At 36.8% G+C, this 14,699-nt stretch overlaps 3 protein-coding genes across 3 annotated transcripts; 2 read left to right on the forward strand and 1 right to left on the reverse strand.

The window, feature by feature from the left end:
- Positions 1-1,545: 1,545 nt before the first annotated feature.
- On the forward strand, positions 1,546-2,647 carry PR4 (pathogenesis-related 4). Its single transcript, XM_086656789.1, has 2 exons — positions 1,546-2,072; positions 2,323-2,647. The coding sequence occupies exons 1-2, from the start codon at positions 1,644-1,646 to the stop codon at positions 2,491-2,493; spliced, it is 600 nt and encodes a 199-aa protein (XP_086512915.1). The 5' UTR covers positions 1,546-1,643; the 3' UTR covers positions 2,494-2,647.
- A 107-nt stretch (positions 2,648-2,754) lies between these two features.
- Positions 2,755-6,746, reverse strand: LOC147570221 (Sec23/Sec24 protein transport family protein). The gene is made up of 2 exons (XM_086656788.1): positions 5,602-6,746; positions 2,755-4,584 (listed from the first exon to the last, which is right to left on the reverse strand). The coding sequence occupies exons 1-2, from the start codon at positions 6,307-6,309 to the stop codon at positions 2,926-2,928; spliced, it is 2,367 nt and encodes a 788-aa protein (XP_086512914.1). The 5' UTR covers positions 6,310-6,746; the 3' UTR covers positions 2,755-2,925.
- A 2,320-nt stretch (positions 6,747-9,066) lies between these two features.
- On the forward strand, positions 9,067-13,102 carry LOC147570222 (E3 ubiquitin protein ligase DRIP2-like). The gene is made up of 7 exons (XM_086656782.1): positions 9,067-9,703; positions 10,887-10,986; positions 11,164-11,500; positions 11,622-12,055; positions 12,161-12,211; positions 12,429-12,501; positions 12,695-13,102. Exons 1-7 carry the CDS (start codon positions 9,586-9,588, stop codon positions 12,866-12,868), a joined length of 1,287 nt encoding a protein of 428 aa, XP_086512908.1. The 5' UTR covers positions 9,067-9,585; the 3' UTR covers positions 12,869-13,102.
- The last annotated feature ends 1,597 nt before the right edge of the window (positions 13,103-14,699 follow it).

The raw sequence follows: 14,699 nt of genomic DNA on the forward strand, positions 1-14,699 counted from the left end.
AGATATCAAAAGTATTATTACTCGAGTGGAGTCTTTCTGCTCGACCATTGATTGTTTAATACCTCCTCGAGGGTGCGCCTCTGGACAGGTTTGTCGTAGGAGAAGTTTGGTAGCCGTTCCCATTATTGCTAAAGACACTCCTTTTCGACACATACCCCCAGAACTCCAAACGAAAAATGAAAATTTTTAAACGCACTCAGCATTTTTGTTATATACACTCACGTGAGAGCAGAGCCGTGACTGAGAATTTGAGGGTCTTGGACGAAATTTTATTACGGGCCTTCCGCACAAAAAAAAAATGTTACGAGCAATAAATCGAACCAAATGCAAGATAATTTATCAGTAGATACAATAGATGATTAAATGTATTTTGAGAAAGATAGTCACAGGAGAATTTTTCCATTTTAAAATTTCATTTTTGTAGGAAATATAAACTAAGAAACAAAAATTACTCGTAAATAAGAGGATTAGTTTCTTCTATTTTAGATTATAAGTTTACAACTACAAATAACATATTATAAAGTTTTAAATTTAATGGAATGATTGGATCTTAATACAAAGTTATATCAAATAATCAATTTGAAACTTATCAAAACATGATCACGGGTTGATCAAATACTTTTAGCGAGCATGACTAACTTAAAAATGAAGAGATACACCTAAACAACAAAATGGTTAAAAGAGTGTGTAATGGGATTCGAATCCGAGTCTAAGGTTTGAAAGCACCCACACTCTACCAGTAGTGCTAGGTGACTGTTAACAAAAAACCAAACAATGAAAATTATATATCAGTTAAGCCTGGTATTCATAAGATGTGGGCCTCCCTGAGGTGGGGGTCCAGGGCGGACGCCCTGCCCGCCTCCCTCAGAAACGGCTCTGCGTGAGAGGTCTTTCTTATTCAAGACAAAAAGAAATGGTGAGTGCATATAATATTTCTCAACAAATATAGACTGAGGGGAGGTTTTGGCCTTTTGTGGGTGTGGGGGGGGGGGGGGGGGGGGGGGGGGGGGTGGGGGGGGGGGGGGTGGGGGGGGTGGCATGTTAACAACTCCAAGCCAATTTGGAATGGGCCACCATCATGGGTGCTCGGCTGTGCCAGCGGACCTAGTCGAGGTCCAATCCATGGACCGAACACAGTTGGCCCATGTTATGTCTGACATGTGACGTGCTACAAATGGGTTTAACCCCATTAGTAACCTAGGGAGCTATATGTCCGGCTCTCAACTGTGCCAGGGATGAATTTCGAACAGGATATTAATATATTAGTTTGTCTCTCAAGTATATCACTAGTCCTAGTCCTAAATGATGGCCCCCATTTTTGGAAGGGTCAAGCATTAAGTTGGCAAATTTGACCTTGACTATCCACATCTTTCTTGAGCAGCCTCTCCTTTATCTCTCCCACACTCAATAACCATACTATATCTAATGAGGAAATATGAGTATACCTACTTGCAATTACATTTCAATTCAAAAGATTAATTGTCAAAGTCGTGTCCAAATTCAAGATAAGAAGAAGAATACATAACCATAATTGCGTACTCTCGTTCAACAACAATTATGTCTCACTTCTCCTTACCCACCATTTCTCTCTCTATAAAATATCAACCATCTCACACCATTTTCTACACAAACCAATTACAAAGATGGCAACTAAAAATCTCTTCACAATCTTCCTACTCTTTCTCACAGCTACTGCAAGTGTCAAGGCTCAACAATGTGGCCGTCAAGGTGGTGGCAGCACCTGCCGAGACAACCTTTGTTGTAGTCAATATGGTTATTGTGGTAACACAGACGCGTATTGTTTACCCTCGAATAATTGTCAAAGTAATTGCAGAGGCGGCGGTGGTGGTGGTGGAGGTGGAGGAGGTGGTGGTGAGTCTGCTGATAATGTCCGCGCAACATACCACTTCTACCGTCCGGAACAAAACGGATGGGACTTGAACAGAGTGAGTGCTTATTGTTCGACCTGGGATGCCAACAAGCCATTGGCGTGGAGGCAAAAATACGGATGGACCGCTTTTTGTGGCCCGGTTGGACCTCGAGGTCAGGCCTCTTGTGGAAAGTGCTTGAGGGTAAGTAAAAGCTCAAACTCATACAATTCTTACTAGTTTCAGTTCAAAAATGAATTAAGAACAGCATTTAGGTGGTCTGATCTGGTCTGACTCCTATAGTCTGAATCTAAGTCATCTGATGCTGACTTGTTTGATCAGAGGCACAATTGTCCAAATTTTTTTCAGAGTTGACTTCTCATTCAGACTTATCTCATTCAGAAAAGAAATGAAAAACTAAAACCACCTAACTTTTTGAATGGGATGGATGCAGGTAACAAACAGAGGAACAGGAGCTCAAACAATAGTGAGGATCGTCGACCAATGTAGCAACGGAGGCTTGGATTTAGACGAAGGAGTGTTCAAACAACTTGACACCAACGGTAGAGGATATGCCGATGGTCACATGTTTGTGAACTACCAGTTTGTTAACTGTGGTGACTGATTCATCAATCGGTCTATTACAACTATATGCACATCAATCTTCATTAGTATGTGTTTAATAATAACAAATGTATAACCAAATCGAGCAATAAATTCAAAATTGTGCTATTGTACTGCAAAAATAAGTAAATAAAAGAACGAATCGATTTGATCAATCTATCTAATTTTGGTTTGGTCTAGCAAAGATTTTTTTTTTTCCTTTTGATAGTATTTTGACCTAGAAATAGGGAATATAAAGATGGGGAAATCATACTAGAAAAGATGGAAAAACCAGATAAAATTGAATAAAATCAAATGAACACCAAAATAAAACACCAAGATTGGCAAAACTATTTTTGGAAAACTAGATTCTCATACCTGATATACAGAATTTTGTCTGTGGGTATGAAGAAACAGAGATGAACCCTAAATTTCTATACAACAAACTTCTCCGTCAACCTTGTACTGCTAATTCCTGCAAATGATCTATAAATTCTTGCAAACTTATATCATCTGTCAATATAATATCTGATCCTTCAGTGTGAGTAGATTTCTGAGTAAGGGATGGATTTAACTTGGCAAGTAGAAATCTTGCCTGACTACTGTGCTGATCACATTTCACAAGCTTTGGTAATGGAATCCGATCGGCCACTAGTTGTTCAGCGTCGACTTCTGGAGCTTCTAGAAGCTTCCGGAAGTTCTCATGATTTGGATCTTTATCGTAGCCAAGCTTCTTCCACTGTGAAATTTTCGATCCATAGTGAATAACCACATAGAAATAAGAGTCGAAGAGCAAAATAACATCAGGGGTAATGGAGCTGATGTCGAGGAGGACTGGAATAGGAGGACCATCGAACGAATACTGGGCAAGGGTAGGCTGGATCATGATCAGAGAACCCACTACCCCTTCTTGATTCAGCATTAACCGGAAAAAGGCAGTCTCATCCGGACTACTATTAAAAACGTCGATGAACTGTGACCTTCTCAAGTAGTACATGAACTGTGGGTACAGAGAGAAATTCGAAGAAAGGCGGAATGAAGATGGATCTTCCTGCACATAATCACCAAACTTTGATGCAAATTTAATCAACATATTATCTAACCATCTGATAACATCTCGAGCATAACTTCGCTCAGCTCTGTCAATAGCGAGTCTAGCCATGACAGAAGCAGCAGCTTCTTGATCGAATCCAGCAGCAATTTCTGGTGAGCGTGATCCAACCCATCTTCTTGCTGCAGTTGTTACCCTTTGCCGAATTTCTCCATTTCCATGTCGATATCGTGTGATGAATTGTATGAGAAATGCAGAGCCCGGTTGAATATTCTGTTCATTACCCAATTCGAATAATAAAGCAATACAAGTCTTGTTTGAGAGTGTGCATAATTTCCATTTGCAAGAACCACCCTGACCTATTTCCTTCTCACTCACTGAATTACTATATTTCTTGAGAGATAAACAAGGCCCAAGTGCCCCACTGATCTTTACCTCTTTCGTAGTTACTATCTCGATCGTTGCATCAAATGACATATTTAGGTGACCATCAGTATCTCGTTTAAAAATGTGTCTCAAACATTTTCTGAACTGATCGGACTCAAATGACTCCCCTAGCATTAAGAACCCACCTGAGCTCTCAATTGCAGATTTCACCTCAGCAGCACCCACTTGATCTAGAGAACATGCAAACAGATCAAGAACAATGGATGCATGAGATAGTCTCCCGGCCAATTGTTTGTAGAAGTCGCAAGACTTTTCATAGTATGGAGCTTGGCCATTGATAAGATCTCGGTGGGTCCGAATTGACTTGCTTTGATCCGAATCCACGACTACCCCGGGCCCTAGGGTGGCAGGGCCGGAAGTGAAAACCATGATGCGGCATCCTATGTTGGCTACACATCCTTCTATAAGTCCAATAGAAGTTGATATAGCAACTCCTGTGGACCGTTCGGGTCGATGTCCAGCCACAGCCCGTGATGAGGAATGAATTTCTTCAATTGTGGTGGTGATATTGAACTCACATTCAGATACTGGAAGTAGAAAACCTTGCTTCTGGATGGCCGGTGTCTTTCCATGTAGATGGTGCTTGGGTCGAAAGATGCCCAAGAACTCCTGCACCTGAAAATTCCACAAAGACACACATCTCAAATTAAGATAGTTTTTTATTCCTAGTGATTATTTTCTCTCAAAAACCAGGTCTTTTGACTTCATTAACTCATAGTCATCTCAAATAATGGAAGGAAAGAGAGTAACTCAATTTGAAGAGCCTTGATAGAGAGATTTTCCGTTGTACAGGCTTAGAGGACACAACTTTCTGCTTAAAGGCCAATAATAAGAGCTCCCGTCTCGGGAGATATGTTTCTTCCAAGTACTCATTACTCCCTACTTCACAGACATGACTAACTACAGTCAGGCTACTAGGTTCTCGAACCAAACAAAAAGGTTTTCGTGTAAGCGAATTAGATGTTTGATTTAACCCTCGACCAGCTGACACTTTTTTTTTTTTTCTATATTACTTCGATCGCTAAAATAAAACTGTCATCACGAATGAGTATATCTACATGAATTCCACGCAAACCACAATTATTGATTTAAAGTCATCCAAATTCTTGAGTTTATAGAATTATCTAAGGGTTGACGCACATCAGCAATATCTAGACTCGATCTTAGTTTAAAAACATTGTGATATTGTAATCAAATTTCATACAATAAACTCGAGTAATAGAGTCACTTCATGGTATTATCCACTAATGGGTTGAGACTTTTTTTTATCCAGGGTTCTGGACCCCGTGTTGGGTGGTCTTGGGGCCTCTCTCACCCCAAAGGCTAGTTCAAGAGGTGAGGTTTCCACCCACTTATCAGCTGAGCTGACTACTGCCCCTTCCACAATTCAATGAAATCCTAATGATATCTTAAATTTTCATTCTAACTATATTTAGAACAAATCCAAACAAATTTAGTAATATTTTTTCTAGTGTTTACATCATTCGAGTTCAACTGAGATTAGATTTCACTAACTTCAAATAAATAAACAATTATATCGTTGCATATCATTTTACTCGTTTGTCTTTAATACCACCATTACTGCTACTATCACACACAATAAACACTATGAAAAGCTCGAAAAGTGAATACCTTATCCGAGGAAAGTTCTCGCTCTCCATTAAACAGAACAACTCTTGAACACTCCATAAAACCCAAGTCATGAACAGCCACCATTGAATCAAAAGTAACCAAACCAACAAGTGTATTTTCGGGTAATTGTGCAATAACAAGCAATATTTCATTTTTAAGAGCTTGAAGTTCTTCTTCAGGCATACAAGTATCAATAACAAACACAAATCCAGGTCCATTGGCATTTGAATCCAAATTACTCAAAGACGAAGACGAAAAAGTAGTGATCAAAGATGATGGTGAAGAAACTACTGATTGGAAAGATGAAGTCCTGCCCCAGTTAGGATTTGAATTCACAACTGAACTTGTAGTTAGGGTTTTTCGATTTTGTCTATACTCAACTGTAGTATAAGTTGGGAAAAGTTCAGCAGGAATATTATTTTCCCCAATTCCAGTATAAGCCCTAGGAAATGGATTTTTTTGAGAACAAAATGAGCAAACCCATAACCTAGATTGGTATTCAACACGAGCATAAGGATTCAAAATAGCTCCACATCTATTACAGATTAATGGATCATAAGGAAGTAAAGGAAGATCATTAAATTTCATTAATGGAGTATAAAGAACACTCAATGGAATTACCAGTGATGAAACTTCTGATTTTGAAGTTGGCCATGAATTCCAAGACCATCTAAGTCCTTCAATTGCTTCCAATTCGATAAAATCCATTGGGGTAATAGATCACAGATTGAATGAAAACAAGAAAACCCTAACCCTAATTAAAGGGGAAGGAAACAGTGAGAGTGAAGGAATTAGTATTCCATTAAAGGGTTTGAAGTAGAATCATAACTTTTTCTTGTATGGGGAGGAAAAGAAAAGAAAACCCATAACTGAGATTCGAATTTTCTTTTGGGTTTTTGAATTTTAATCACCATTTGATCTGTTTATAATCCTGTTTATGAAAGTGGAGCAAAAGCTTTTCAGTCCAAAGAAAACAAAAACAACTAATTCTTTATCAAGAATGTCCAAAATCTATATGACTATATAAATCAGATGGTCATAACTTGATCAGATCTATGTTGTTTTTGGAGAGCTACTTGTAGAGAGAAAGTAACTTAATGGGTTAATTTCTTTTGGTCCCTAAATTAGACCAACAAGAAAGTATGCCCCTGTTGTTGTACAGAGTAGGGGTGAAACTAAAAACCGCGAAGACCGAAAGACCAGTGAAGACCGAACCAGACCGGACCAAAAAACCGCGGTTTAACATGGTCGGTCTTTTTTTGATTGAATCAGTCTTTAGGTCCGGTTCGGTCTTTTTTCTGACAAGTCCGTGGAGCCCGAACCAGACCGGAGGAAATACCATATATAATTATATATTTAAAGATGTGGGACCAAGCTCTTGTCAGGCCTGAAATAAAAGAAAAAATGTATAATATAGAATTGAAAGTTTCTTTGTTAGTAGGGGTATTATTACTAAATCTTCACGTTTTGAGTTGGAATTCCTATTTCAATTAAATTAAGTTCCCCAAATTTGAAGAACTCAAATTGGGAACTTATCATTACCACCTACCTATACAGAGTACCTTTAAGAAGGGACAAATAAGGTTGTATAATGAGGCATCAGTATTGAGAAGATTGTTCGTAGTTGGCTTAGTCCGGAACTAACTATGGGGGACTCAAGTTGGACGTTGGAGCAATTCTTGGAATAAAGTTTGTTGTCGTTGTTAATATTTGTTTAAATAAAATTTAAATTACGTTTAAACCGAAAAACCGGACCGAAATACCGCTTTTCAAATGGGTGGTCTATTTTATTCTTTACGGATTTTTGGTTGGATTTTTTTACATATAAAAACCAAACTGTTATAATAGGTACCCGTTCAAATGTGTTAAAAACCGGTCCACCTGGACCGATTTCACCCCTGGTACAGAGTTCTATTTTTGTATTGACTAGGTCAATAATTTGAAATTATTTCCTACAAATCCGTCTTGCTAACGCCATAACCATCTGAAATTATTTCCTACAAATTAACAACGTCAATAATTTCAGTAATATTCATATATTAGATTCCAAAATTAATAGATGTGAGAGAGAGAGAGTTGCAGAGAGGAAAGGGAGAGAGATAAATATAACCATATTTAGTGGAGAAAAATATGTGTGCGGTTGTGGGGAAGTGATTTATGTAATTTAGAGATATACCACATGTAACCGACTAAGCTGTTTTATCATAATAGAAATAGACGACTTTCATCAGTCAAACTTAATCGTCAATATTTTTTCTTAATTTCTTAATTTTTTTATTGTTATTTTAAAAAGATCTTTTATTCATATCCCTTTCTTTCCTTAGTCACTCGGGGAGCATGTATGAATGGAATGCATCGTTGGCAACGATCGATCGACCATTGCCCATAACTTTCGACAAAAATTTACAAAATTCAATACTTTTCTTCTTCGTTTTCTTCCTCTTCCTCTCCCTCTCACCACCACCACCGTCATCATCGTCTCTTTTTTTTTTGTTGAACTTTCATCATCGTCTCTCTATCTATCTCTTTAAGCTTCTATTGAAGCTTCAAGAGAAGTTTATGTTTATGTGGAAGCTTAGAGGGAGAGAAAGAAAAAGAATTATGATTGTGATGGTAGGGGTGGCGAGAGCAATAAAAAGAGAGATCTAAAGAAAATAGCCAAAGCTCGTTGATGTTAGTAGTTGTCTAGAGCACATTACAACATACTTTTGTGACGACTTATAAAGAAAAAAGACAGGGAGATAAACCATTTGAAATGAAGGATATAAAGAAATGAAATATTAATTGTTAAGTTTTACAAACGAAACCACAGTCTCGAACCAAATTGGAGTGCTAGACATATAGGGATCAAAATTTTCAATTGGTGATAACTCGAGGGCATATTGATATTAACCCTAATTTAACATGGAAGTTACTATACAGCATTATGTTTTCCACATTTGCATCGTTTGACACGGTTATTATATTTCTAAAGCTGCTTACATACTTAGAGCATCTCCACTTACATACTTAGAGCATCTCCAGTAGGACACTAAAACTCTAAAACTTAGAGTGTCACTTAAGATCTTTAGAGATTTTGTAAGAAAATGAGATCACCCTAATAGACACTCCATAATGATGTGGATGCATTTTAGTTTATTTACGCTCTTTAAGATTCTGCTAGCTCAAATGTTGAATAGACCATCATTTTTTGAAAGTGCTACTTGGTATGAATTTCTTATGTCCAGGATGACGTGGCAAATGAGCATGTTATGTAGCAACGTAGGTCGTATTTTAGTTGTATTTTATCGAGAAATGTTATTTGACAGGTTCGACTACAGTACAAAAGTTGACGTGACCCACTCTCGTTAGTATGACATGTTCTCTTCACATGCCCAAACCAATGAAAGCCGATCACATCAGTTTTGAGACTGTTATCGATTTCGTTTTGGGGGCAAATTAAATTTTTACATTCTTATCGTGGGATGGGTATGGCTTGGATGTTTGGTACTACATGTTATTTGACCAATTCACCAACGGCGCAATCTATCTCCCCTCCTTTCATAATACTAATAAGCTTTCTACTTTCTAACACCTCTCTTTGTCTTTCTTAGACGAAAACCTCTTTCTTCATGCTCTCTATCTCTCTTGTCGATTCTATCGAATCCCATCTTCATACAAACTATCCACGATTTGTCTTTCCAAATCTAGCAAAACCCATCTTCTTCTTTCTAAATTAATCACAGCCCCATCTTCCCAATCTTCATTAAAGATCAAGTTTTTCTCTCATCAGATCGAGAATTTTCTTTCTTTACGAGTCTCTCTCTCGAAAAAATACCCCATGCTAGACTGCTAGTAGTTTCCTTTTATCAAGCAGTCTTCTTCATGATAGCTCGTTGTTTCTGATACTAAATGTCTGGTTTCTCAAGGATTTACGAATAGAAATTCATTGCTTTGTTTATATTAATCTGAGAAGTTTGAGTTTCTGAAAGAGTTGGGGAGAAGATGATGATGAAGCACTTGGTGAAAGTTAAGAGAGATAAAATTGAATCTTGCATGACTTGCCCTCTCTGTGAAAAATTGCTAAGAGATGCTACTACTATATCTGAATGTCTTCATACATGTTAGTTTCTCTTTCTTCATTTCAATTCTTTTTTGTATTATTCTTGTCTAGATTCTTCCAATTTCTCATTTTATGATCTGGGTACATAAAAAGTTTTGATTTTTACGACATGGGTTTCTCTTATTATGGGGTAATATAATCTGGGGCTTCCTTGTTTTGCATTTTTATGATCTGGGTATATGGAATTTCTTGCTTTTACGACATGGGTTCTAATATTATGGAATAATACAGTATGGGTTATTCATAATTTGCAGCTTGAATGATTTGAGCTTATAACTTGTTGTTAATCTTAATGATATTGAGGTTTTGCTGAAGAAAACTAAACAAAGATTGGGAGGGATTATAGTGTCCTAATTGATGTAATTAAAAGTTTTAATGAACATGGTAATGGAAGGTCGTAGGTCTATAAGTGGAATCATTAGTTGTTTCTAGATTTGGCAACTTCCATTGATATTATTATTATTATGAAATAATTAGCCTTTTAAGAGAAGTTGATCATTGTTTATGAGATATTACTGTTGAGGTCTCCACTTCTATTCAGATTTCTGATAGTAATTTTGTAACAGCTTGGAATTAGTGAAATTACTTGTTGAACTTTACTTTGAGTTTTGAAAATGGGTTGTGAGGTATGGGACTAGAACTGGAAGGGTGATCGATCAGTCAGCCACTTTGTCACCGTGTGTCGAACAGTTGATACGGAGGCTCTGTTGGTTAATCAGTTTCGACATGATTTCAATTCTTGGGCTGATTTAATGTGTGGAGGTTTCGTCAAAATGGTCACGTTAGTGGTGGGCGGTGGTGGTGGTGATGGTAGATGATGGGGTTTCAGTCGTCACACTTCGGACATTATCTGAAGCAGAAATTCTGAATATAGTTCCTTAGTTTTCTTTCCTTGAAGGAGAAAATGTTCTTTTAGATTTATAAGTAGTTTGACGAGCGACAAGTCTGACTTTTTTTTCATTTTTCACTCAGTTTGGGTTGACTGCTGATCACTTTTTTTTTTTTTGTCTTCCATCACTTTTGTGCATCAAATGCTACTTTTTCTTGAGTTCAATTGTTTATCATACAAAATATAATTTAACTAGCTGACTTCAACTTCTATAACTTTTCTTAACTTATACTTGGTTTGTTAATCTGAAACATCTGATCATTTTGAGCTTAAAACTTTCAAATTTTAAATCAGTTTGCAGGAAATGCATCTATAAGAAGCTTGATGATGACGAGATAGATTGCTGTCCAATATGCAATATCGATCTTGGTTGTGCTCCTGAGGATAAGCTGAGGTAAATGTTTGTGATTCTAGGTACTTATAATCGTCTCTATTTTTCGTTGACCCAATGTAAATTCCAAATACTTTTCGGCCAAAATCGATGACAATTTAATCGGTTAATCAATGAATTCATATTTTGTTACTCTTTGTAAGAAAAATAAGTAATTTGGTTATGGGTATCAATCTCCAGGCAAGACCATAATTTACAAGATCTCAGGTCCAAGATTTTTCCGTTGAAAAGGAGGAAGATTAGGGCACCTGAAGTTATCCCTCCGATGGCGTTGCCTGTTAGAAGAAAGGAGAGATCACTCTCTTCCCTTGTAGTCAGTACTCCTCAAGTTTCGACACAGAGTGGTTCAACAGGAAGAAGAGCAAAGTCTGTAACAAGAAAGAACGCCGCCACTTTAAAGGGATCAAAATTTTCCAAGGAGGAAGATATTAAAAATGAAGAAAGTCAATTGGAGAATCATCTTGAAAGCTTAAACTTACCTGAGACGGTAAACAAGATCGCTCAAAATAAAAAACAGGTAAATAAGGATGAAACCATTTTTTTTTCTTCTTTTGTACTAGTTTACTCGTAAGAACTATTCTTTGACGAACTAATTAATACATGGTCTAATCGACGAAAATACAATTATATGAATGCAGAGCTCTTTCAACGACGAGTTTTACGATCCCAAAACCTCTAATAAAGATAAAGAAGGTGGTGTTAAACCATGGGAAGGAAAAGTTGATATGTGGAAACCCTTAGATTGCTTGGTTGAAGCTGCAAATAGAACAAAACCCTTTAAGTTCAGTTCACAAGGGTCTGCTACAAAATCTGAACCAACTGAAGATCCTGATGGTGTAGAAGTAGATTTGCCTAAACTGAAAAAAGGAAGGCGTATTCGAAAACCAAAAGTCCAAGATGAGAAGAATAATACTCCGACTCTCGACAAACCTAGAAACTTGCGTGCTGGGAGAAATAAGGCATCTGCTTCTGAGGAGTTGAGCAAAACAGCTCAGGCCATTCTTGATGCTTCTGCTAAAGATAGGAGAGGAATTAGTCCAATCTGGTTTAGGCTTGTGGCTTCGGAAGAGAAGTATAAAACTATATTCTGATCTTTAAGACTACTTTTGACGCACTTTCTGTTTTGACTAATCGCGAATACTCTTTTGATGTTTGTCTTGTGATTCCGTGGTTTCAGAGCAGGAGATGCACCTTTGCCCCAAATATCTGCATGTTACCTGAGGATTAAGTGAGTGCAATTGGACCCGTTATTAGTTTTGTTTAGCTATTCATTGAGTTGGCTAACTATGCTAGTTTACGAAACTAATTTATATGTATATGTGTGTGTGTGTGTGTGTGTGTGTGTGTGGTGTATTGGTTCATGTTTCGGTTTATGTTTCTGTGTGCTTGTCTTTCAATGGTACCTCATAGAAAAGAGTTCTGACATAGTTTTGTTTTGGTCTTAGGGATGGTAATATGGCTGTCTCGTTCATTCAGAAGTATCTGATGAAGAAACTGAATCTTCTAAGTGAAGATGAGGTATGTTTATCTTTCCTAAAGTAGTAAAATGAGCTTATTAGGATTATCCTACATCGCCTAGCGTAAAAGTAGAAAGTTTTGGGCTACACGATTTTCAAGTAGAGTTAGGGCCAAGGGGTTGTAACAGACGTGAATGATACCATATCGAAGTTTGTGGTGATTGATGGATGTGGTTATTTTGAATCTTTTACAGGTAGAGATCATGTGTCTTGGCCAACCAGTCATCTCCACATTACAACTGCATAACCTGGTAGATTTGTGGTTACAGACGACACCAGTGACAGAACGGGTACCAGCGTTTATGGGCACCTCAGCGAAGGATTTTGTGATGGTTTTGGCCTACTCCAGGAAGGTTCACAGTTCTTGAAAGTTTATGTTGAGCTTTTCATTCTCATCTTCAATATTGAAGATTGTTTTGTACCTGATTCGATCATGTAAGTAGGTGTGTCGAACTGTAATTCTGTAACGAGTAAGAGTGGATTCTTGAATGTATTGTACAACCTCGCGAAATTTAGATTTGCAAATCTCCGTCAAAGTTTATTATTGTGATGTAATTAATGTCATGTGATGAATGTATTGACTTTACAGTCTTTTGTGTTAACCCTCATTGAGATCCCAAAATTTACTAATAGATTACGAAAAACAATATATTTTTTTTAATATACGAGAGGTAAGCAAGGACTCCATGCAGACCTTGATAAGGACTTTCCCTGAACCCCTCGCTGGGGGTTCGAGACCATCTATAAGGTTTCGCCTGAAACTTCTCTTTTCCCCGTTAATAGCTACGAGAATTTTCGAATAAAGTGTAACAGTAGGTTAAGCTGAAGAGGAATACTTTCCCCCGTGTGTAATATATTTTCTTGTTTCAGTCAAGTTTAATCAAATCCATTTGAAAGGCTAGTCTTGATTTGTGATTATTGGTTATTTTGCTTCTCCTACAACTCTTTTTTTTTATAGGGAAATTTTCATTTTCCAGTTAGATTTGAGAGAAAAAAAATCTCGATTTTAGTATACACGAACAAAATGAGAACGTCATTTTTTATTATTTTTAATCTAATACCCTCTTTAAATTCGGATAAATTGATATACTGAAAAAATGAATCAACCCAAATATGGTTGTTAAAACAAAAAGGAAAATAGTATTTTTAGCTACTCTAAGCTCTTGGCCTTGTATCCACCAACATTCAAATATTACTACTAACACTTAGACTTTTATGGTTGTCAGAGTTTGCATATTGTTAATAGGACACATGAACATTTGAGGAAGTTTAAAATTTCGATAATATGTTAAGGGTGATTGTTCGGAAATCTTGTATCGTATGTTTAACAATAAAAAGATGGTTATATGGCAATAGTATAACAGAATCGGTATAAATTTGTAGCAACCTTTCAAAAACTAAATAAAATATGAGAAGCATGGTACATTGGCATCCTTGGTGGCAAATCCTGGTTTCTCACGGCAAATGAATAAAAACTACACAAAAGAGAACAAGGAAAATTCACTCTAAACCCATGCTAGGCGCGAGAACAGAATGTGATTAACCAAGTACTTCACAATGTTATTTCTTGTTATCACATTGTCTAAATGTATTGTTTGGCTAAGGATAAGATTGACATGGGTTTAGGATCCCATTCGAGGAGGAATAACATTCTTCCACAGAATTCAATTATTCATGCATTTTGTATGCCAAACAATACTATTGTTGTTTATCCTAATCACAATTTATTTTCACACACCTAACATGACGTATCGCCACATAAAGAGTATGAGCAATCATCAAAAGTTGACATGTGATTTCGGTTTTAGTTATCAATAATTTTGTTTTGAGGTCTAAATATAAGGTTGTTGAAACCACTTATACTACAAAAGTTGTTTAGATATAGATAAAAGTTAGTTAAAAGATAGGATTACAAAGTTAAACAATTGAGATGTTTGAGGAAACTTAATTTTTGAGGTGGAATCAATTGATGGACCATTCATTTTTCCAATGGTTAGAGGGAAACAGTTCTCTCCCACATATTTTATTGTTTCCAATATTTTGCTGTGAACCAAAGTAATAACTTGCTTCTTTCGTTGAACCAAAGTAATAACTTGCTTGGGATTATCATTGTGGACAACGAGATCAAAAGAGTTAATTGCCACTATTATAAATGAAATTGAGAAGAAAACTTATGAAAAGGGCTGTAGTTTTTTTTTT

The sequence above is a fragment of the Eschscholzia californica genome, unplaced genomic scaffold (assembly GCF_041429995.1).
Source record: "Eschscholzia californica isolate CP2 unplaced genomic scaffold, dmEscCali1.0.p SCAF_1, whole genome shotgun sequence".
Taxonomy (NCBI): domain Eukaryota; kingdom Viridiplantae; phylum Streptophyta; class Magnoliopsida; order Ranunculales; family Papaveraceae; genus Eschscholzia; species Eschscholzia californica.